Here is a 25,308-nt window from a genome sequence, read left to right as displayed (position 1 = left end):
TAAATGAAGACATCCAAAAATGTATATATTTAATGTTATCTAGAAAGGATAAGCAATTATTAATTTATTACCAAAGCTACAGTGGATAATATATCACAGAAGTAATATCTGAATCATGGAATACTTCAGGTCAGAAGGAATCATCTGGTTCACTTCCCTGTTCAAAGCGGGGATAACCTCAAGGACAAGATGTAATAAATGAGTATATAACTTGAATAATTGGGTTTTTTTAATTCTTCCTAATAAACTCTGACACACAAACCTGAAGCTGGTTAAGTCCTGAGAATTAGCTGGTATGGTAGAATAAAGTGGAGAATGATGTATGGTCAGGGAGTTCAGTGATGCTGGTTTTTTGAGGGCAACAGTCCGTTGTGCTACTCAGTGCTACGAAGACAAAGTAAAAAGAGAGATAGTTCAGTATATTAATATTTGCAGTGCAAAAAATTGATGGTGCTGAGGGTTGGAACAAAAACATAAGCTACCTACAGTCTGAAGGAAGAGAGATACGGTAGGTATATGAAACAAGTAGGTTTGAAACTATTTTTCATATGGGTGTGCTTACTGGGGTTGAGACTGAAGGAGCTGTTTTCATATAAAAATGGCAAAGTGTTTTTTCCTAAATGTTTGCTGACAAATTGCCTAGGGGCTTTTTTTGGTCGTTTTTGCCACTGCAAAACTGTTCTGTGCTACAAATTATTGGGGAAATACTAATTTCTAGACTAGACATGCACATTAATGGAGTAGGAAATTTAGCCTTTTTTAACTGGCAGCTTCTGTATTTTTCTGTAGTTCCTTAAATGAAGGGTGAGGAGAGGTGGGTCATAGTCAAATTGAAAGCCTTTTGTGAACACGTGTGCATGTGTCTGCCTGCCCCAGTGATGCATGCATTGCAAATTAAGCTGCACAGGTAAAAGGACTACTTTGGATTTTGTATTCCTCTTCCCCAAGTAGTTTATCTAACGAACTTGCACAAATGGTATCTAGTTCAACCCCTTCTAGGTAAAAGTGAATCTTGTTTATATGAATATTTCACCTGAGTGTTTGAGCCTACATTCTCAGTGCTGAGAAAACTATTTCCATGATCTCCTTAAAATACGTGCATTTACCAAGGGGATGAGCACTGTTTCTGAAATATCTTTTAACTTTTCAGTGTAAATGAAGTTGAATCTATTCCTGAGATAGTGTAAATACTGGACAAATTATTGAACCACTGCTTCACTTCCTCCTTTGGAATACCAGAAAAAAAAAATGTGCTATAAAAATGTAGCTATTCAACATATACTTTATTAACGGATTACAGCCTATGGTGTTGGTTTGTGTGTATGTGGTTTTTGCATGAGCAAGAGGGGATGGAAGGGTAGATGTTAAATTGAACTACTTCTATGACTGGTTACAATTTGTTGTTTTGAGAACGTCTGGCCAGGAAGTCAGCTACTACTGTTCTAATTTTCCTGAAAGGATGAATTCAACTATTTGAGCAGGGATGTGTGTAGTGTAACTAGGTGAATTTTATTATTTGTCATTAAACATTCCTCTTCATACAAGAGTACCAGTTTTCATGAGAAGCTGTGATGATACAGTAATCTTTCACTCAAAATATTGTTAAAAACCCCTGCAAAATAAACCAACAGTAATTAAGTGCTAACATTAATTTCTTCCAGAACTTTTTTCAGCTTTTACTGATGTAATTCACATGAATATTGTAATGGTTTATTTGGTGAGCTGTCTTCCATTGTACAGTCAGTAGCCAAACTGAAGAAAAATAGAGGAAGAGAAACTGTACTCAAAGTCACAAAAAGAGCACAATTTCTTCTTAGGTAGAATTCAAATGACATAACTTTTTTCATCTTTTAATTTTGTTTTCCAGAATGACAAATCCCCAGGGCGTTCCACAAGTCGATCAAGTAACATTTCAAAGGTATGTGAAATCTATTTCCTTTGTATAGAATTTCAAGAAAACTAAGTTTATCAAATACAATACAGTACTTTACTCCATTTAACCATATATGCATATTCTGATGTTTTCTTTATAAACATCAGATTTTAAGGTTTTGCTGCCTAACGTTATGGTTACCATGTAAAATCCATCTTAAAGTATAAATATACAATTAGTCATTACTGTAACATGCATAATAATAAGTAGTAAACAACACTTGCAATTTTTTCACCTGCTTTCCACAACTGCTTAATGTCACATTAACACTTTAGCTTAAGATAGAATTACTGCTTGCTGTTTCTCCCCCTGCCCTACACAAATAACAACAGCTGTAATGTGTTAAGCTGTGAATGTTTCACCATTTTGGACTGAATTCTTAATTCCTTTTACAGGGATTTATAGTTCACTGAAGCCATGACTTTATTTCTAGATGCTTTTTAGTTTCTAGGAAACAGAGAAGGGAAACTTTAGGAAAAGGCAAAATGTGATTTGTACTGGAGTTCTTTGGTTTTAACCCCCTTTCTTCTGTATTTTTGGTTCAGATGTGGCTGAAATCTATGCCAAAAAGCCAGGATATACAGGAGGTAAAAGACAAAAAACTCAATAATTGTTTGAATCCCAGCCTAAACATCTGCCATGTATTATGTTTGTATCGAAAGATTAAATATTTTGCATCCAGTGCAAGCACAGTATCCTTAAACCCCTTCTCCACAATATTATTGTTTGTGGGGTACACACTGTAAAACTGTTTTCTTCTCAGAGCCATAAAAAAGACCCACCTGTGATTTTTTAATTAAAGAAACTATATATATGTTAGGTTCTGCTCTTTTACGTGAAGAAGGAAAAAAAATGCAGGGAAAAATGCGTAGAATATATCCAGCCTGCTGTAGGATATGGCTGAATCTCTTACTGACTTGCTGCCTATTTTAAAAAAGTATATAGTTATATACTTACAAGTTTGATCACAGTGAATTTTATGTATTACTTTCGCTAAGAGTTTTAAATGCATGCCCATAGTTATAATTACCGTAAATCTATGTTGATTTGATACTACTTTTTCTGCTATTTTTAAGTCACTTGCGTGGGTTACACTGTGACAAAGCATAAATATATTCACTGACATGTGAAATGTGGCTGTGACTAACATCTATTTTGAAGTAATTTCTTCAGGAATCAGTTTAAATACTTATTAGAAAGGGGTACATGTACCTTTTTAAGTAGTGTTAAAAAGCAAGGTTTACAGGCATGCACTTAGTCTTTTTCTAATGTATAGCATCATTCATTCTTTTGTATCAATTTTTCTATGTGAAGCTACCTGCCAGTGAAGCTTTTCAAATGCTGAAAGACATGTGATTGGAAATCCAGTTTCCACTTTGTTGGCTGATTCAAAATGCTTTTTTTGTGAAACAGGAGGGTATATATGTGTGTATACATAGAAAAGCGAGCACCTGACTTTTCAAGTTAATATCGCATGGCACAAGGTAATAGTAACAAGTATTGCCACTTTAGAATAAGATTGGAAGCTTCTAGGTGATGTAAACTACATACCAAAGGCAAGAGTTGAGTTCTGTGCAGTGTCTTGCACAGAATATAAATTGCATATGTATCTTGCACACATAATAAATGTCAATTGACAGAAAATTAGAAAGTCTTTATCTTAAAAATATAGAGTAATCAAAACATTGTCTTTTACTGCTTTCATTTGACTGTACGAATAAGCTAAAAAGGGTCAAATAAAGAGTTACATTTTAATAGTTACTGTGTATTGTGTATGCCACCCTTGGTTGTATATGGAGCTCCTGCCCCAGGGCAGAGCGAACGTTCCCTGATATCACTGGATTTTGTACCACCCTATTTGTGAAATGGAATGCAGCAAAGATTTTGCAAATGCAGCTTCATGTTTCATAATGCTCTTAAGTTGTTTATTCAGAGAGGACACCTGAGGTTTGCAGTGCATGCTTGGGCAATTTTGTGTACTAGGTACATTAACTCTGAATTACATGGTGTTACAGATTAAACTGAATTGTTGAACACTGAATGTGTCTTATCTAGACATAATGAGAAGGAATGGCTTTGGTTTGTTTGTTATTTACCAGGTAGTGGTTAGTGTATACCTATTCAATCTATAGATTTTAAAATCAAACAGTCCTGGGGCAGGGGGGGGGAATCAACACTTCAATTTTACCATTCACTTTTGCTGTCCATCGAGAGTGCAGAAATTTAGCATGTTGCAAAGACTTTTCTTATCTTGCATATAAGTTCCTGGTAAGAGTTTCAGTGATAAACTATTTTAGGCAGATGAAAGGACAAAACTTAAAATAATTAGATACGATTTCAATACGAAATTATTTCTAAAGTCTACTGTAATACATGTTACTAAGTAAAAACAGTGGCTGGCCAATATGTTTCTGTGCGTGTACTATTATAAAATTAAGCCAACTAGAATATTTACAAGTTATTTTCATTAACTGTAAAATTATGTAGCTTTACCTGTGAAAGTTTTTGTTTGTTTGTTTGTTTTTATGTGTATAATGGAGTATTTCATCAATATGGCAGGAGTAAGGCAAAATCCTGCACTTGCATTGTGTTAACCTGACTGAGCGCTGAATCAATTACTGTTTCATCCGTAGGCAAAAGTACATGAACAGTGAAAACTAAGTGTAGTAGGGCTATAGCTCCCTTTGCCCCTTGTCCCCGTAAGACACCGTGCTTTACCCCTCTTGCCCTTGGCCCTCCTGTGCCATGCCTGCACCATTTTGGTCAGCGGGTAAGAGGGAGAGAGAGCATTTGCTCAAACTAATTTGCTGATCCATCTCTGTGTTCTTTTCCAGCTCATTATGGTGACCTTAAATATCCCATTTGTGGGGTAACTACTGAATTAATTGCAGGGTTTTGGAAGTAATCTCACATAATTTTGTACTCTCACTCTTCTGTACTCTGCCCAATTCTGTCTGCCTGTTTCCTGGTACTCCTGACTGACAGTCAGCTGTGGCTGTCTTCAGTGAATATTCACCTGGGACATTCGTTCATTCACTTCAGCCTGTACATCAATAAAACTGCCCTGGAACTCCAAGAGCAACTGCTTCAGTTGGTTTTCCAAGCAGAGACAATTAGGAAAATGTATCAGTGTCTGATTTCTGCTGCACTTCTGGTAATAACCTGTATTTTTCCTGTAGAATCAATAAACAAGTCTTCTTGCCTTCTGCCCTGCTAGCATTGGGAGTAATAGATCATATTTGGGACTGATCTGTATTTCATATTATCTCATAGTGACAAAGTGGAGCCCTAGTTACTAACTATGGCTTTCAAAACCTATCTACTCTAATCATATAAATAAAACCAGAAGTATTGGAAATGTGAGTTATGAACTAGCCTTGCTGTTTTTAAATTATTATTTTTTTTAACCCTTAGACTTTCTCTCCCACCCATTTCCCATGGTGCTGGTAGTAGAGGCAACTTTATTATTCTTTGTAAGATATAGTCTTGTGCAGTGTTCTAGATTTCAGAATTAGAATTATCTGGGTGTGTTTAAAATCTAGTAAATTAAAAATTTGTTTGTTAGGTATTTGCCACTGCTTAGTTCTGTGCACTGTGTATTTTTCTGGTAAACTTGTTATGTGTTCCTAAATATGTGTATAATTTAAGAGGAAAGCTAGTCTGAGAAGTTTCTGGTGGCTTCATTTCTTTCTGTTGTGGTTAACCAATGGAACAAATCTTGTGTTTGAATTACAGTCTGTAGAGGTTGTGCTTATATGTGTTTCTGAGGCTGTCTGGTTATGTTAAAATGCTTTCTGGAAGAAATGTTTTCTAACACATCATAATTATCTTTCTGCATGTTAATTATGATTCAAGAGTTCCTTAGAGAAGGATGCTCTCTCAGCAGTAAGATTTGAAAGTCTCTGATGGGAACTTTGGGCTTATTTTTCAGTGCAGAGAAACTCAGGCTTGGAGCAAATTGCCTGATTTTTGTTTTGGCTCAGTTGCTTCTCAAAAGCCTGGAGCAGGTGTTAGAACACTTTTTATTTACAAGTCTCTGAAGCATCCATCTAATAAAACTCCACTGAGTTACATCAGGAGAAGTGAGGTGATCGTTTCGGAATATTCTGTGTGATAGTATTCATTGGTCTAATTTAGAATATGAAAAACAACAGAGAAAGGAAAGAAGGAAAGAATTGATTTTACTATATGTTTATGCAATGTCTCTACTGATTTCTTATGTCAGGATGGGCTCCTCTCAGTAAGATACAAATGAAAACCAAAAGGCACCAGCATGTCAAAGTAGTGCCCACTAAAGTTTTAGATCAAAAATTTATTGTTGCCAATTTATTGATTGTTGATTTGAGCTACTTGGTTTGTGATTTTGAAATACATTTCACAGAGTATCAATTTATGTAATATGTAATATAATATTTTATCCTTTTGAATTATAAATTTCCATCTAATCTCTTCCATTAAAATGGAATGTTCTTTCACATAGGCTTTGATATTCTGTAATTTTTCATCCTCTGTCAGTATGAGGTGAATGTATGAAGAGTCCTGTATCACAGTTTGGGTGATTTATACAACTTGAAGCAGAACTCACTATTGCACGCTATTCATTTTTTTTAATGGGTAAACATACCACCATGTCTTTGGCAGTGATACCAACAGAGAATACATAACATCTTCTGTCTGAATTATTGTAAGCAAAAATGATAGGTTTTATGGTGGAAAAACCATAAAGGAACTTAAATGTTCCTTTTAAAGAAGTTCATCTCATGGACTTCGATAGCCTGAAAGGGGATTGCAGCATCTCCAAGGTACCTGTTACATGACTGAATCGTAAAGACCAATTTTGTGACACCTTGCATTTTTCTACAGGGGACTGCCCTGCTACAAGTTGATCCACATTTGTTATTCTTAGTGTTCTTTGCCAATTTCACACTAATCATAAATGACAATTCTCTTCCAGATTGGTGCGTTGTTTTTTTTCAAGGAACCGTATAGCTCCATCCTTTCCAAGTATAGCTTCTAGATTACTGTAGTGGGCAACTGAGGGAAAACTTAGAGCTTTCAAAAAGGAAATGAACCAAAAAAAAAAAAAAGTTCTTGCTCTTGTAAAGTATGAAATGTCAGCCTTCAAAAGTGCCATTACAGTGAATAACACCGTGTATACAAAACCGGCATTAAAATATGAGTGTAAATGTTATGTTAGTCATCTAAATGATTCTTCTTGCTCATAAACAGAATCATTAATATCAAAGGTGAAGACTGACCTGGCTCTTAACTCTCATCTACTGTAAAAAACAACAGCACAAAGTAAGCAAGTTAGTGAAAAGTATTTTGTTCATCAAAACATAAAACAGAGAATGGCAAAAAGCTAGAACTAGATACAATGGCATAATAACTATTGCTGCACTTTCTTTTCCCTCTTACATGTAACTGATTTCTTTGTCTAGAGAATACTTTGTGGCTTGTCCATACAATTTATTCTTTATTTACAGTGAGCTTAACAAAAGGCATGACTGTAGAATTTACCTAAGTCTACCTAAAATTTGAACTTCTGAATAAAATTGCATTAAATGCATCTCAGTTCCAGGGGACAACCATCAGAAAAGAATACATTTTCAATTTATTCTTGGATACACTTGACCTGTTTTAAACTCATGTGCTAATGAGAGGGAATACATACAAAAATACAATTGTATTCATACAGTAATATATAAAATTATACAGGTTCTGTTTTATTAAATCAGAATTCTTTCCAACAGTGTATTCTGAGTATACCTAAATGTGCCACATTGACACGTCCAGACAAAATTGCATATATGCTTGAAATGTGTTAAGTACCACAACTTTACGTGTTTATACAAGCTTACTTTGTGAATAATGCCTATATATAATTTCCATTTCTGTAAAGACATTGCGTTACCACAGATTTCAGTCCTATCCTATGATATGCAATACCGTATGAGAGAAGTAGATTTGATTTGTTTTCAGTAGACATGGTGTGCAAGTTATTACATATGCTTATTGTTTAGTTTTCAGCAAGAATTATGGTCTATAACATAGCTGCTCCATATGTACTCCTGGAAATTTTTATATGGCATTTATTTTTTCACCATGGTACTCAGAAGCACATTTCAGGTCTTTGTCCTAAAAAGAATTCCATTAAGCAAACTTTATTTCTATAGTGATACAAAATTACTTTTTTCTGCAGTCTGAGGTTTATTGCACTTCAGAAAAATATGGTGTCTCCTGTTTTTCGTAATGGTGCATTGTCAGGGTTTCACTGTCTCTTGGCTTAGTCATTTCAGTATTCTTTTTACAGCTCTTTTGCTCTGGCACATTTAGGTTTCTCTTTTCCTTAGGGCTGGAATAAATAGATATCAAATACACACCAGAGTGGAGTTGTTCACATATAATAATGATATCCTCACAGATGGGAATTTATCCACTCTGTCTCCTGCATAGCCCATCAGACCAAACGAAGAATACGGTGAGTGTGTGCACTCACATATGTATGCAGCTTGAGGGAGAGTGGCAGGAATGTCATATGATTGAAAGCTGTTTGGTATATAGAAATATTCTGAGGCTTTAAGTCTTGCAGATAGAGGGATATGTGGAAAGACATGCCCTCTTTGGAAGAGATAGTCTAAATGATGTTCTCCGAATACTGATACTGACAACCTTTAGAACTAAAGTACTACAAAATCCAGTAACAAAGAAGATGCATGTTTGTGCTTCACCTTTTCTACAGGCTATATTTGCATTTAGCTCCTTCCAGACAGTCAAAAGCTGCTGGTCTCAGGGCTCTGGACCTTTTGTATAGAGACCAGCCCATCCTTTGTTTCAATTGCCTACATCAGTGTATTTTTTTATAAGAACTACAAAACATTTTTCTTAAGAAAGTGATAATGCCTAGAAAGGTGCATTCTTGAAGAGAATCATGAATCAAAAATATTGCATTGCTGCAGTACAAAGACTTTTGCAAACTATAATCCATCTGATAATTCAAAGCTTAGCTAGCAGTGCTTCTATGTCTATAGAAAAAGTGGATTTTTGAGTAGAACCTCTACCTTTAAAATAAAAATTAATATAGATCTGTAAGACAAGAGAAAATAAATTAAAAAGCTTATTGAATCTACAAGTCAATGTTGTAATTGCTTTTGTTCATTTCATTTTTTAAATAGTAGGATAGATTTGCCACTTGCAATTTTGCTTTTACTTTGATGGAAAGTGAACCTGCTCCAGCGATTTAGATTTCAAACTATTTTATAACAGGATCATACTGACTTTCAAAGGTGCTGAATGGTATTGTTCAGCAGAATCATAAAGATATTTCCTCTTCTTCCTTACTTTTCCCTTTATTCCTTCTCTTCAGAGGCAGGTGGAAGGAGGGGAAGGAGGACAGGAGAGAAAGAAAAGGTTTGGGGAAGAAATCTGCAAGGAATAATTTAAAAAAACCTGTGAAAGAAAATGTAACAGAAATTGAGTTACCAATTAATTTAACGGTTGTTGTAAAGCCATCAATCAGAGTATAACAACTTTGAAATCTGAGCACAAAGCAGGAACTCCATCATAAAGAACCAAGAAAAGAAAAAACCCAAACCAAAACCAAGAACCCCGCCTCCCCCAAACCCATGTGCATAAGTTTCAGATGCCATGAAGACACGCTTTGTAAGATACACCTGGCTTGGGTCATTTCCACCATGTTTTTGATCTTTTTAGATCTGAGGAATTGTCCAAATAAAAGTGTATAAAGATGGATGGTTTCCACAAAAAGTTGCATTGTTTACAAAGCAGAAATTTTCAGGTGAAAATACACAGACTGGATCTCCTGCTGAGCTTATTGCCATGCAAACTGCTCTAATCTTCTAAGGTATCCATTCCATTCCCTGGTGTGCCATTATTTTAACAGGATAGAGTTTCAGCTTTTTAAGTGTATTGGCTGGTGGGATCTGGAGGATTCTGTGATGTATCACTGCTATAAAGCATACTTAGTAGGAGAATAAAAGCGTTAGTCATATTCGCTGTCTGCCCTGTCATCCCTCAATTTTCTGCAACCTTCTACTTAAGCACTGTTGTAAGCTGAGCAGCTTTTGGAAATGCCTCTGGCCTTCCTTATTCAGAACAGAGGCATTAGAGGATTCACTAGCCTTTCTGGTGATATCTGTGAGGCCATTTTATATCAGCTGTCCATTACATCTGGTTTGTTATTTTAAAGCTTAACTCCATTCCTATATGAATGCTTTGCACTTGTGGAACGTGTTTTCACTCAGCTTTTCTGTTAGGTCAAAGCAGAGCCCTTCTCTCCTCTTAAGAAGAGCACAACTTGACTCATGTTCTTGGACTAGTTTCAACATGCAGTGTTAAACAATAGATCATCAGTGAGGACTCTCATTTTTTTGTTGTTATCTGGAAAATTCTATCAGATCCTGAACACCAAAGTAAAGGCAATTGTGATTTGAAATTCTTATTTATTTCATCGGTTGAACTTCATTCTCTCCCCCATTTCTGTCTTTGCTGCAGTCTTTTAACACGGACACGTGTGTGATATTGAAGTCCCCTTGTGTCAGATAAATGATTATCATCTCACTTGTCCTGAAGACTCCTTATTTACCAGTATTCTGTTTGAAAAGCATACTGTCAAATCCTGTTGAACATACCAAAATAATTATGGATAAGTGCCCTGTCATGTCTGTTAATTGAATTGCATATCCTTGACAAGAAAGTTCATCTAAACTGGCCAAGACAGCAGAAGGTGGTGACTGGGGAATCTCTCTCTACTAACAATGTTTTTGAAATGCCAAATCTAATCAGCTGGAGTTGGCATTATCCCTCAAACATCTTCCTTGTGTTGATGGCATAGAGAAATGAACTGCCTTGCTTATTGTCAGACAACTTTATTTTGAATTACCACATTTAATTATGCTGCTGATATAATTTGCTATGGTAAAATTAGTACAGTGCTTGTTTAGTTTTCCCATTCCAATGAGCTGTACAATATAGCTGTCTGAAGTAGACATTTGTTTAAGGAATATTATTTTTTAAAAAATTCATTATTCTGCCTGCCAAGTGGAATTGGAGTCCGCAGCATCAATCTGATCCCTCTATTCAATAAATACAGTATCTCAAAATATTCAATGTGCTAAATAGCAATATAGCAATGGGATAGCAATTATAGCAATAATTGTGTGCTTGAGACTGTTTCCAACATCTGTTGCATATACATTCCCATAAGAGCTGGACTGATATGATGTGAGCAGAATATATTCAGATGATGATGTTTTGGTTTTCAGATACGCCTTTAAAATAAACTCAATGCACTTAAAAGATCTTTTTGCTAAAACTAGCAGTAAAAATTATTAAAAATAAAAGAAAGCTTATTTTATGAGCAGGGATGATGGACTTGTTCAATGCTGTGTTTTGTGGCAGCACAGTATTGCAGAGACTCTGAGTAGCACCAACAACAAATGTGGAACTTGTGCAGGGCAGTGCTTGGTTGGGTTCATCAGCCTGCTCTGCCACTCAGAGGAAGCAAAATGCTGTACTGATACAACTATATCCCTTCTAGGATCTAACCTGGAACTTCCATATGGCTGGATGCTGTGCTCTGTAAATACACCAACTGACTAAATGCTATTTTAGGTGTCTTTACTGTGAGGCTGGATTTAAAAGAACATACTTTTTTTAAAATGAGTTTGGGATGTATAGCTTGTAGAGGAGGTGGCTAAGAGGGAATATTACCGAAAGAAAGGAGGTAAGCCCAGAGGCAGTGTTGACAGCAGAAAACCGATGCAATTTATGCTGTCAGAACATGGGTAGGGTGAAAAAGCAAAGGAGTTTGGAGGCAAAGGTCTAGAATAAGCTTCCAGCTGAGTTGGAATTTACAAGGTTTTAAAAACAGCATGACTAGAAGTGAATGATTATATTCGTGACGTGGTAGCAGGGACAGAACTGACATTAACAGGTCTTTCCACTCCTATTTAATTTACAGAGATATGACTGGAATTATTTACAAAATAAGGCCCTCCAGTACCCGTGAGGTCCATAACTAATCATCAGATAATGAATATCAGAAACACTAACTTTCTTCATTTTAGAAATCACTCCATCAGTTCATTTTCATTTCCCCAACATTGGACACCTTTAAGATTCAGCTGGACAGGGTGCTGGGCCATCTTATCTAGACTGTACTTTTGCCCAGAAAGGTTGGACCAGATGATCCTCGAGGCCTCTTCCAACCTGGTAGTTTATGATTCTATGATTTACCATTAAAAGCTATTTTGAAGTAGATAAAAACCAAAATTTGTATTTAAAAGTTGTAGAAACTTATTGAATGAGACTTGCTGACAGGTAAGAATCTGAATTATCTTGTGCATAACTTGGCATGTTGGAATTTTCTTGCTTTTTTTTCGAAGACTTAAGTGGTGCATAGGCTTTTTGCCTGCCCAGATATCAGGTTTGCTCCAATAGGGATTAGACAAACAAGCAAGAAGTGTTCTTTTTTTTTTTTTTAAGAATTTGATGTAAATTATTTTAGAAGGAAATAAACCTTCCTCTGAGTTATGTGCAACTAAACATAACATCATTATGCCAGTGCAGGGGAACTAGAAAGTAAATTTGACTGAGCAGGGCTGAAACAGTCCAGACCTCTACAGCTGAGAGTGAAATGTAAGATTTAAGCAATCAAACTGGTAATGTAATTTTTATCTTAAAATAATCAGGTTTCCACCTGTCTCCAGTCCCAAATAATAAGTGTAAAAGCTTTTCAAGGAATTTGTTTTCATTTTTGGCTTGATTCCTGCCCTCTTAAGAACTGTCTAGCTGACTTCCTGCTTTAATAGCTGCTGAAAGTTTCTTGAAACTTGTGCAGACCTACTGTAAGGTTACTGGGCCAGTTTAGCCGTTCTCCTTATCCCTTCGAAGAGTAATGCTTGTGGCAAGGTGATATAAAACTTGCATTTACAGCATGGGGGTGACCTGACCGCCGCTTAAGGTCAAGCCGAATCCCTGTAGTACACAGATCCTGAAAGAAGCAATGGTAACAGTCCTGCAGCTGTGAGGGGAAAAAAGAAATGGAAGCTAGTCACGAGGGACAACTTCAGAAGTCCATGCTCGACTCTAGGGCTGGATTTACTTCAGCAGTCCACCTGGGGTTTAGTGTGGAGGGATGTTTTTTCACACAGCAGCAGAACGTAGCCCAACAACGTGGCTCTGGTGCTGATGTGTACATCTTTCCTCATTAAGTAGCTTAAGGTATGCCTAATTGCTTAAAACTAATCGCAGAGGTTGGGGTGGAAAAAGATTATATACCCAACTGTACATATGCCATCTGTTTCTAATATGTATGTAAGAACAATTCATATTCCTTCACAGTACGTGTAATTGAAACGTTGCTTTTGTAGAAAAAGAGATATGAAATACAATTTCTCTCACTGATACTTGTCCTCTTTTCCAGCATTAGACTGTATGTAGACACACTGAAGTTACTCCTCTGCCTAGTGGACCCAGCCATTGAAAAACCATTTGAACATAAGGGTTGTGCCCAAATGCTTTATCAATTTAATTTCTCGTGTTGGCTTAGTTTTCATACCTCTGAGTTTCATTTTGTGGAACTAGTAGTAAAGAATTAGTAATACTTTTGCTGTTGTGGTATTAATCAAGAGGTAGAAAGGGTTCCTTGAATTCCAAAAGCTAGAAGATAATTTTCTTGCAAAAGCACTGTTCTTAAGTCTCGGCTGGTATCCCATTAAAAGCAAAAATGCACATAGTGGTGACTGATGTTTCCGAAAGATCTATGCATGAAATATAATGGATATTAAGAACCTTAGATAAAAGTGAAGTGTCAGCAGGTACTTGCTGTATTTATTTTTGCTTGTACTATTAATTTTCAAACTGACACCACAAAAATGTCTGTGAAAGGTGAGCTAGAAATAATTTTAATTATGGACTCTACATGTGACTGAATTTGATTTGCTAGTACAAAAGCTTGGGATGACAGCCTTTACATCTTTGTGTTATTTGTACTTTGTATTCTTGCTTAATAGTCATTCTTCCCTTGCATTTGGTGCTCTTAGGCTTATAGTATTTGTCTCCATTTGGTAGTAGTGCTCACAATGGGGTAGGGTTGCATACTAAAAGCTAATGCCCTTATCAGCTAAAGGAAGGTCATAGCCTTAAGAATGATTTGTATTGAACCCTCTTCCCACAGTACTGTACCTTGTGAGTGATCCTGAAGAATCACAAAGCCTTGGATTTAAATTTGCATTCCATACAGCTATGCTGCCAGTAGACTGTGAGGCAGATTGAAATGGTTTGCTGTTAACACCATCAAAATATGTTTTCAGTGGAAGTATCAAGCAACTGAGTCTGCAATTTGTAGCAACAACCTTATGAGCAAAATGTCACATACTAAACATGTTTTATATCTCTCCTGCTGTTTGAGAATGTGATCAGCTCTGTAGAGATGCAGCCTGCACTTTGGTCTTCTCAGGTTCATCAGTTTAACATTTTTCAGCTCTTCTACAAGATCTGATTGCCTTGAAAACCTTTTAAAACATACTCTAATTTTCTTGCTGTTCTGTCAGTCTACTCAGCATAGGTTAACTTTGTGCTCTTTATCATTCAGCATAATGTAAATGCACTTCACTCCATTTTGAAAGGAATCATCACAGTTGTTTGAATGCATGAAATAAAACCAACATCCTTTCCCATCAGACATTTGCAGTAGATCAAAACCAAAATGAAAATTAAAGTGTTAAAAGATGCTTCCTCAAACAGTGACAAAAAGTAGTCATGAGCGAATGAGAGCTGAAACACTTCGGTCATATTTAGTTCCACAAATAGGTTTTGCTTTTGGTCAGGCTTCCTGTATTTTGTGAGCTTGCATGTGCTCAACAGTGCGCTATGAACAGCAGCAACAGTTACTTTAATTTTGTAATCATGTGGCAACGCAGTAAAATATCTGCAATGTATTTCATGGACAAAGATTCCAAACTGTCTAACTTATTTCAACAGGCAAGCAGTCCTACAACAGGAACAGCTCCCAGGAGTCAGTCACGGCTGTCTGTCTGCCCTTCCACTCAGGACATTTGTAGGTATGTGCTGAGAAAAATATACCATAATCTGGCTGATGCTTGTTGTTTTTATTAAATAATATGTAGCTCTTGCTTATGCTTAACACTATTCATAATTTACATAGACTTCAGTTTTCTTTTGATCTCTCTTTGTTTTGGTTCTGTTTTTGCTTTTCAGTCTCATGTTTTTCTATTAAAATTCATGTTCTCATTTTCATCCTTTTTTTGTGATTTCTCTCTTTCCACCCACCCTTACCATTTCCATACCTTTCCTTTGCTTACTGCTTTGTCTAGATCTACTACCTTGCATGATTTATCAGAAGATGAGCTTGAACATGCAACCCCTGTCATGGTGCTGGCCCCTTCTAATAGGGAGTCTGGTAAGAAACAAGTAAAAAGAAGGTTTAGGCGGAAAAGAGAGCCCGGAGACTATGGTGAGCATACAGAAAAGCAAGGAAAGGGGAAAGACTGTAAATTGCATCCTAAGCCTGCAAGATCCAGCTGGAATGCATCTGATTCATCATCATCTTCAGATGAGAGTCAGTGGGCTCAGGCTAGGAGGAGAGCAAGAGAAAAGGCCAGAATGCCCAGGAGAGGGAGAAGGAACAATAGATCATGCAGTAACCAGGATGAGTCCTCTAACAATAATGCTGTTGAACTTGTCACCTTGGGGACAATGGAGAAAAAGAAGCAAGAGGTATCTGACCCTGAGAATCCTACTTTAAATCACCGCCGAAGAAGGGTTCCAAGGCTTAAGGAATCACAGTCTTCAGCGTCATCTCGGGAAGCAAGGATTTCCTCAAGAAAATGTGGGAAAAGTAAAGGGAAAAACTACTACAGAGATCAGCGGCCTGTGTCTTTGCTTAGACACGATAAAGTTTCGAAGGACTGCTTTGCAGAGGCAGGCTCTGGCAGTGATGCTCTGGCAGTCCCAGATAACGGAGGACCTGCTGGGGCAGGGTCCAGTGTGACTGATGCTGTTCAGAAGCCTCCAGTGTTGTATGATGACTGGTCTGATGATTTAGAAGTATGCAGGTTAGTCCCGAATAAGAAAGATTTAACGTTCTTAAGAGGAAATTCTCACCGCCATGGGCTGAGTGCCCTTCTCTTGACTGCTTTCTGTCACTGTTTCTCAATAATAAACTGCTAGGCTGGCCATAAGAAATAACAAAAACCTTTGCTACAGACAAGTTAGTGTATCTCAATCTGAAGACATACTTCTCTTATTTAAAAACAGTAATCCTACAAGGAAACAAAATGTTTTGCTTTGCTCCATTTTTCTTCATGAAGACGGAAACACTGTGTCCTCTGGCAGAGTATTACTGTGTTTTAAATTTCCAGCCAGAGGCAGAGAATGAGGCAGAGTGCTAGATAGCTCAATACAATGGGATATGGAGTTTTTCCTCCCTAAGTGATCAGTTCAAATCCAGCTTTGGTCCCTCTTTGTCATTTTTCATTGACTTACATGAAATAAATTTATGGTCTTGATTCGGTGTCCTCTAGAGCTGCCATTAGCACAGCAATCTGACGGACAGTGCCTGCAAAACACCCTCTCCAGTCAGGTGTAAGTTGTACGGGACTTTGCACTGCTGAACAACTCTACGCTGTCAGCGTTTAGGGGCTGTTAGTTTGGTACCCATCAAAAGGATCAGAACAATACAAAGGATGATTGGGCAGCATAAGCATTAAAGTAAGCTTTGGGAAAGAAAAAGCAACACCAACGGTTCTCTCTAGTTCTGAAAGTTCAGGCTGCTGACAGTCTGATACCCTTGGTGTAAAGCACACAATCAGAAGGTGGGCATTTTCCCTTGGAAATGAGAGCAAGCTGGCCACTTCTGAGCTGAAATCCAAATTTGGAGTAGACAGCTGGGTGGACTTGAGTCACTTAATTTAGTGGTAAATGAAAATGCACCATCCCGTAAGTTTAACAGAACTGAAACAAGTATTTCTTGGTTTTTTTTTTTTTTCTCCCCAAACTTGTGAGCCAGCATTGTCTGTCATCTACAATGTGTAAATGAGGATCAGGCTTAGTTTCTTGATATGGTAACCCAAAACTTCTCACTTTCCTTTGCTGGGAAAAAATTTGCATGGAAATGTAAACACAGTCAGAATGAGGAAGTTCACGATGCCACATATGCAGTTTCACGGTATACTTCAACCTAGTAACACACTACAAAGATCCTAGTTTTAAAAAGAAAAAAGATGACCTGCAGACATTGTGCTTTTTCACAGCAGGAGATAAAAGTCATTACTAATACAGCTAGTGCTATGCATTGCTTGTTACACTTACCAAGCAAGAATGGACATTTCAGTTGTCCAACCATTGTCTGTCACGATAATTTAAGATTCTTCAGGGTAAAGTCCAGCTGTGTACATAAGCTTGTATATCAGGACCACACCACTGGCTTGGGATCTCCACACCTTACAGAAATGCAAAGAAACAGCAGCAGTGGTAACCATGTTACACATTACTGAAGCACTTGAAGTATGTCTACATGGTATGATGCAGAGATGTGCACAGATAAATACTTCAGACTTCAGAGTTGTCTTAAATTTCTGAACCACCAAGCCTGCATGTATTGAAGATCCAGTGTAGTAGGCAAAGTACATATATAATAGGGCCATTTAATAATTATTAAGAATATGAGCTACACAAAACCTGAAATAAATTATTTCAGCATGGCTCTTTATATGGGCTTAACTATACTGTGTTAAAAAAAAAGAGAAATTAAAGTTTTGTAATTGTCTCATGTAGATTAATGCTAACTATTGCCTAAATCCCCAACCTTAGACTTTCCTTTCAGATGGAAAGTGGACTCCAGTCTTTTATCTATCTTCTCGACCCATTCAATTGCATTATAATTATTCAGGCACTTTTTGTAAGACTTGGAGCTTGGTTCAAGGGTGGACTTTTTGGATGTGCATGCGAACTTTTCAGCTAGGCTCTTGTTTAGTAGAGGAAGGTTGAAAACTTCTGATAAGTATGTGTGCCTAGGCTCATTATCAGTGGAGATGCTCTTTGAACAACCAGAGTTAAACTCAACACAGTTGATAACTTGGCCTGTCATACAAAATTTGTCAGAGAGTCATAATTGCATTTTTCTTCATGTCAGGGATAATGCTATTTTTTTTGTTGCTGTCATTACTAGGTGTATCATAGTGATGATAATACATCTAGGAAAAACATCACAAAATCAAAAGCTTATTAATTTTTCATAGCTGGTAAGTTGTCTTAATCAGTTTGCAGACAGCTGAAGAAAAAGACAGACATGTTTATACTACCAATTCAGTATAGACTGCAGTTTCTGTTTTTCAGGACAGGTCCATACACTTAATTGGCTCATGGTCTGTGGTATGTTTTTTTTCAGGTTCTCAATCTTGCATCTGAAACAAAAAAAGAATTACATTTCAATGCAGATGTGCACATATACAGTAACCATGTTTCTGCATGAGAAATAGAAAAAGGGGTTTTTTTGTGACGTTTATTCTAAGACTGGACTTAACATAGCTGGTTGTGATGTGGAAAATTTGTTTTCTTGAGGTGTTTCTTCAAGCTTTTCATCCTAGGTATTCATATCTTATAGTTGATGTGACAAAACTGGCTGAGAGGAATGGCTCTCACCTAGATGGGATTGTGTGGAAATAGCAGAGGAACAGGGGTCTTAAACATCTCCTGGTGCCAGTTATGTTGTCTTTAAGTGTTTGGGTAGGCAATTTTTTTCCTTCCTCATGAATTACTGGCAGTGGAATGCATTTATATACACACATAAGGCAGTTTCCTCAACGTGCATTTGGCTGCATGAGCGGGAATGTGACAGCACACACCCAATTCTAGCATAAGCACGTTAGTCAGGTAAAGTATAGTACCGTGGTGCAATATATATTTCAGCTAGTCTAATGTAGGCCTCTTGGTCACTTTAATTGAGACATTTCCCCTTCTAGTGTCACTGTTCCTTTGTTTCCAAAATGATGAAACAATGGCATGGCATTGATGGTGATCATTACAATCTCTTCCCTGAACATACTCCTTTCTTCTGGAGTCCATTAGAAGGCAAGGTTTCTGCTTCTGGGATTAGGGACAATTACATAAGTTCTGACCACGCTGAGTTGTTTTGGCACCTGATTTCTTTTTTTTTTTTTTTTTTTTTTTTTTAAGATACACAGGATAGGCTTTCTAAATCATACAGTTGGATCCCCCTTTTTCTAAGTTGCCCTGTGCCTGAGGTTTTCTTCGTATGTACTTTACTCTGGAATTTGCCGTGTGGCTTGAGGCATAGTCTCAGAAATAGCTTTCTTTGGTCTTCATGAGGGTAATCTCCCTGAAGGGAAAAGCTATGTGTGGGACATGATGAAGTGAGTGGATTTTGAGGATTTATTCCAATGGATTTTCACGGGGGAATTACTAAGGAAAGAAAATTAGTTAGTTGATATTAACACTAGTGTATCATAAGTGCTTTGTGTATTGACTCTGAATTAATCTTATGGTATTTTTATTATTTATGATGGGAGAATTGAAAGATTTTCTGATTGAGTAGTTATGCTTTTGGTGTAAAATCTTTTTGTAGTACTGATGCAGTCATTTCAGCAATAACACTGAGCTGTAATTAGCTGAAAGAAACCCCCCACACTTAAATAAGGTGGAGTTTCTCACCATGAAAAAAATGCTTATCAGAAGTAGAATTTTGATTTTGTTGAACTCCAGGAATGACTGTGTATGCAGTCAGGTAATGGCAGACCCACATTTGAGGAGTAAATAGAAGAGCAGGGCATGCCAAAAGACTGGTAGGAATGGGGAGAAGTAGTAAGGGAGACAATGAAGATGATTCATGAAATCTGCAGAATCTACTTCAAGTATTATTTTTTAGAATCAGCTTTAAAAAGCTAGTGTATTAATTAAAAGGCCATTATAAACTTAGGAAGAGACTAATATGGGTATTTCTATGTGTTAACACAATCATAGATAGGAGGAAATAGTGTGCATTGCACTTGACAAGGGGTAATATGAATATGTAGTTTCTCTCTGTGAAATCAAGTGTTGTAACAGGGTTTTCTCTCCATAGTACTATTTAGTAGGACCTGCAAAAGTAGTATCTTGCATGAAAATACTTACATCCTGAAATATTCATGTAGTAGCGTGCTGACAAAATCAACAGACAGAAAGCCTCTTGGGAGGAAACAAGTCCTCATAGACTTGAGGAAAAAAGATAAACGTGAACAGAAGATAGATATATAGGCTCAAATACTACCATTGAAATTTAACACTAATTTTAAATATTTATACTGAAAACATGAAGTTGGATCCAGTAAATAATTTAAACTGTAGTGCAGAATACATAGACTTGAAATACCCTCCAGAGCCCTCTAAAATCACCAAAAACTGGAGGATGCTGAACTGCCGGACTGTAGTGTTTGGCTGAAGAGTGTTCTTAACCTGTGTCTTCCTGGGATGTTGGTGCCACCTTTGGGGTCTCAGGATGACACATTCCTTCATTAGGAGCCAAATCTCTGAGTCTTGTCCTGCATGTTGGCTGCTCATCCCTTCCTTTTAAAGAACTGCGACTGCTGCTTACTTTCCTGTTCAAAGCCTTCTTTTTGCAAAATGACTTTCTGATAGGAATCTCCTGCTTTTTGAGGAATCTCCTCCTTTATATGATGGTCTAGTGGTTCATCAGTCTTTGAAGCACTATGAAATCCTGGTTAATTCTGTTCTCTGCCTGATGGTTCAAAGCCCCATCTGTCACCTCTTTAGCCATCTGGTTATGCAGTCTCGTTTGGAAGCTCTCCATGATTCAGAAGGATGCAAGGAGAGCCGAAACAGGGCAAGCATGTCTTTGTTGTGGTTAGGGTCACTTAACTGGGGGACAACTGAGTCCTGGTTTTTGCTTCTTTCTCTCAAAACCTATGTCGCGGTTTAACCCCAGCCAGCAACTAAGCACCACGCAGCCGCTCACTCACTTCCCCGCCCCCCAGTGGGATGGGGGAGAGAATTGGGAAAAAAAAGTAAAACTCGTGGGTTGAGATAAGAACAGTTTAATGGAACAGAAAGGAAGAAACTAATAATGATAATGATAACACTAATAAAATGACAATAGTAATAATTAAAGGATTGCAGTATACAAGTGATGCACAATGCAATTGCTCACCACTCGCTGACCGATGCCCAGCTAGTTCCCAAGCTGCACTCCGCCCAGGCCAACTCCCCCCAGTTTATATACTGGGCATGACATCAAATGGTATGGAATACCCCTTTGGCCAGTTTGGGTCAGCTGTCCTGGCTGTGTCCCCTCCCAACTTCTTGTGCCCCTCCAGCCTTCTTGCTGGCTGGGCATGAGAAGCTGAAAAATCCTTGACTTTAGACTAAACGTTACTTAGCAACAACTGAAAACATCAGTGTGTTATCAACATTCTTCTCATACTGAACCCAAAACCATAGCACTATACCAGCTACTGGGAAGACAATTAACTCTATCCCAGCTGGAACCAGGACAACCTACTATTTTTTTAATGCAAATAGGTGAAATGGCACCACTTCCTGCTAGAAAGTTTGGGTGAGAGGACACCCTTGGTTTTAAGGGTCCCATTATTAAATACTTAAAGCCTGCATATGTTCTGTAGGGAGTTTAGTTACTTAACGCTTTGACTTTCACTAGGCGGGTGGGAGGAAATCTAAATCCTTTTTTAAGATGCAGTCCCTAGTTCTTTGAACTATGTTCAGTGCAGTAAATCTTGTATGATATATCTTGCGTTGCACTGACAGTGCATCTGAGGCAGGAATTACTTGTAACTCTTTAGATGGTTAGATATCCTATTTATCACCTATATGGAAGATTAATAGAAGGACAAGAAATGTTGACAAAATAAGAGATTTAGTGTGCTTTTGCTAATGTTATTTGCTCTTGGGTCTCTTACAAATTCTGATCATGTTTGCAGAAATCAAGAGAAAGCTTTACCTAGACCATTATGAAATTCCACTGGTGTAGTGCAACAATTTGACTAGAGGAAAAAACATTTTCAGATAAAGACAGCTGACTATAGCATAACGGAAGGGCAGGAGTGACAGGGAAGAGGTATACAAATTGATTACATTCGGTATGGAGGATTAATGTGCTTCATTCACACTGTGTTTAAACAGAGAGGAGGACCAATTTGTCATTTAGATTACTTTATGATTTAACAGTGGAAAGAATGGAAATGAGATTAAAAAAAAAAAGCCTGCAAAATGAAAACAAAGGAAACATGGCATGCTGTAGCCTATTGCAGGGTGAACATAGTTAGTGAATTTAACTTTTATTTTTCCAAGTGATAAATTATGCAGGAGCAGAGTTTGATTTTTTTTTGGTTTCTGTTTATGAATGAGTTAATTATTTGCTGTGAGTTGTTCATAAGTTGTTTGCTTTAGCTTTAGGTTCTAACTATCTGAAAGTACTGCAAGCACTTTATGAATTGGCAGAAAGAGAAAATGACCTTTTTGGACAGGAGAGCAGTTTTCTTAAGATTATCAGACAGTGACGAGAGCAATTTTTTGCATCCTTTTGAAAACCTGTGTAATTGGTTCCTTTTGGTCAATTAAGATAACCTAGGAGCTCATGGTATTTCATGCTGGCAGCTAATAATCCTCACAGCCAAAAATCAAAGCCAGGGATTCACTTGGTCCAACATTTTCCAGCTATGCTGTTTCTCCCTAAGATCCCTTTAGTAATAGTGAGATATAGCAATGAGATGTACCCACTGAATAGGGTAAGAATTTATCCTTGCATAATCATTATGAGTCCAGGTATGCTTTCCAGTGAAGGGCAAGATTTTAACTGCCTTTTCAATCATTTCTTACCAAAACCAATGTTTTTGGAATACGCATTATCTTCCTTGAGCGTGTTTATGTGGAGAAGATACTTCCCCCTTTTATTAGGGAGATCTGTTAAAAGTTCGAAAGCATTTCTGTTCTACTGGTATACTTCCATCTGCAGGAAAATGACAGTATGGGTATTGGGCATCTGCATTAGTTTAGTTCACAGTGCATAGAAATTGCATCATGGTGGTGGTAAATATGTCACAGTGACAAGGCAGTAGCTCCTCCTAATTTTGTCAGTGAAGGGGCCTCCATTAGTGCTTTAGTTCACATAAGGAGCCTGTTTTTGAAGCACATCTGATCACCTTTACTTTTACCATAGTCTAGACTGTGCTGAGGATTAGTCTCAGGGTTCTCCAACTGTATTCCCTTTGAGTGAAAGTAAACTGCAAGATGTATTCCTGGTCCAACCTCAGATCAGTGTCAAATCAAATCACACCCCACCAAGATGTGCCTGGTGTAGACACCAGGTTTTTAGCACTAGCTTTTTTTTTTTTTTTCCAACGGATTTGCTACACTTTCACTGCAGTGCTTGTTACCATAGACATAGCTATATAGCACCCGGTAATATTAAAAAACAATACAGTTTTTAAATAATTACGTCACTTGTAGCCCTTAAACATTATCATACATCATTATCAGTATGCCCATGCCCCCATATACACTTGATTTTTTGAAAGCCTCAGAGGCATTCCCCTAGATTGTACATTTGTTAATAACGGTAAAATTTGACCTGATATATTTTTAAGGCAGTCTGTAAAAGCTATCTGCGCTGTTACTGTAGCTAAACCCTTTGTCTATATGTAATGGCCAAAAATTCTTGAAAATTTTCTTAAGTACTGAGATGCAGTGCCAATCTCAAATATGGGATCCAGTGAAGGAGTTCTGTTGGTGCAGAATTACTGCAAACTGTTTTCTGCCAGTGCTGCTCCTATGACAAGGCTCTTATGTGGCTTGAAGCACAAGCAGGGACGTGCTGATTCATTCTTATACTTAATCACCTTCCTTTGACAATAGTCATCTATGGAAATCAGCTGCACAGATACCGTCATAGAGGAGCGCTTGCCAACCTGGTAGGGGTAGAGAACGATGTTTCACAGTGCGCACAAGGCTCCCACAGAATAAGTGCATTTTCTACTTCACTACAGCGGCATAGAGATTGGCCCGTTTTCTTAATTACTGAAGAGTAAAGTGGATTAGTGAAAGACAGGTTAGGATAACTGGTGTTTTTCCGAAGAGGGTAGAGATTAGCATCTATTCTCTTTAATGAGAGTAAAATTGTTACCTTGCATGTGAAGGAAAAGCTACAAACCTGTTGGAACCTACCTGTGTCTCTTGCAATAAGCAGCTCAGATGGTGACTAACCATCTAGATTGTAAATTTGGTTGCTACGATTTTGCCAAATCAAACCACTGCTGGGAAGACCTGAAAATTATCCCTGTGAACTCCTTGCTTCATACTGATTTTAGTTGACCTTTAAACTGAGATTATGTAAGAAACATTTGTCTGTGTGGAAAAAAAAAAAGTCTTAATTTGATGAGAAGTGCAGGACAGTCATCCGGGATAGCTCTTGCTGTTTTTCTGAAAATCAGCCTAAATGCAATTAGCATATATGAATGTCTGCAAGCTGTAGGCATCTTGTTTCATACTTCCCTTTCTGCCTTCTAACTTTTGCAATGAACAGGACCGGGGAAAACAAGGGAAATTTCCATTAAAAATTTATTTATATATGTATGGTGTCAATATGCCCTTCAGTGAAGGAGATGGTATACTTCAAACTACTGGCAACTTTACTTACTCATTTTGCATAGTCATTATTGTACGAAGTTTAATACGTCACATACAATTTCTCAATCAAGCGTTGCATTATCTGTGAGTTTTTCAGCATCATTTGAATGTCTTAAATTCAGTTAATATTTTGAACAAAAAGAAATACTGAAAAATAATTCTAAAATGTTGTCAGTAAACTTCTTTAACTTTTCATTTTTACATACATTGTTCTCTAAAAATTTTCTAATTGAACTATTCTGTTTCTGTTTGAGAATTGTTTTTTGTGTAAGGAACATACAAGAAATCTGCAACAGTTTTTATATGAATTATGCAAAATTTTTACAAAGACTAATTTTGGTTTCAGATCAGCATTTTTTATTTTTTCCTGAAAAATATTTTTTCTTTTTGCTAATTCATTACATTATAAGTAAGCCTGCTATTTAAGAACATCCTTTAAAGAATTTTTATAGATTTTTGTCTGATATATCCACAGCGTTGGCATAAATTTCTTTGTTTGTACATCAGTGTGCTGAAGGTTGTAGAAACAATTCTGTGCTAGAGAAATATGTGATGGGTAATTAAAATGCTGGCATATAAAGCAAAAACTTAACCATAAGAATGCACTGTTAGAGTATTATTTCATAAAGTTTCACAGTGAGCTTTCTTTAAAGAAAAATAAATATTCTGTGATCTCA

General features: G+C 37.1%; 1 protein-coding gene across 9 annotated transcripts in view; it reads left to right on the top strand.

The window, feature by feature from the left end:
• The window catches only part of MARCHF1 (membrane associated ring-CH-type finger 1), a 261,023-nt gene that overhangs the window by 205,926 nt on the left and 29,789 nt on the right, over positions 1-25,308 (top strand). For 5 of the 9 annotated variants that reach the window (XM_052778476.1, XM_052778427.1, XM_052778451.1 and 2 more), the window contains 4 exons: positions 1,868-1,918; positions 2,479-2,520; positions 14,939-15,018; positions 15,292-16,032. In XM_052778476.1, the coding sequence (XP_052634436.1) occupies positions 2,479-2,520; positions 14,939-15,018; positions 15,292-16,032 (863 nt within the window). In that variant the 5' untranslated portion in view covers positions 1,868-1,918. The remainder of the gene's footprint in view (positions 1-1,867; positions 1,919-2,478; positions 2,521-14,938; positions 15,019-15,291; positions 16,033-25,308) is intronic. The other 4 variants (XM_052778488.1, XM_052778460.1, XM_052778467.1 and 1 more) reach the window with 2 other exon arrangements.

Source organism: Harpia harpyja, chromosome 2, assembly GCF_026419915.1.
Source record: "Harpia harpyja isolate bHarHar1 chromosome 2, bHarHar1 primary haplotype, whole genome shotgun sequence".
Classification (NCBI taxonomy): domain Eukaryota; kingdom Metazoa; phylum Chordata; class Aves; order Accipitriformes; family Accipitridae; genus Harpia; species Harpia harpyja.
This window is presented reverse-complemented; position numbering and strand designations above follow the sequence as displayed.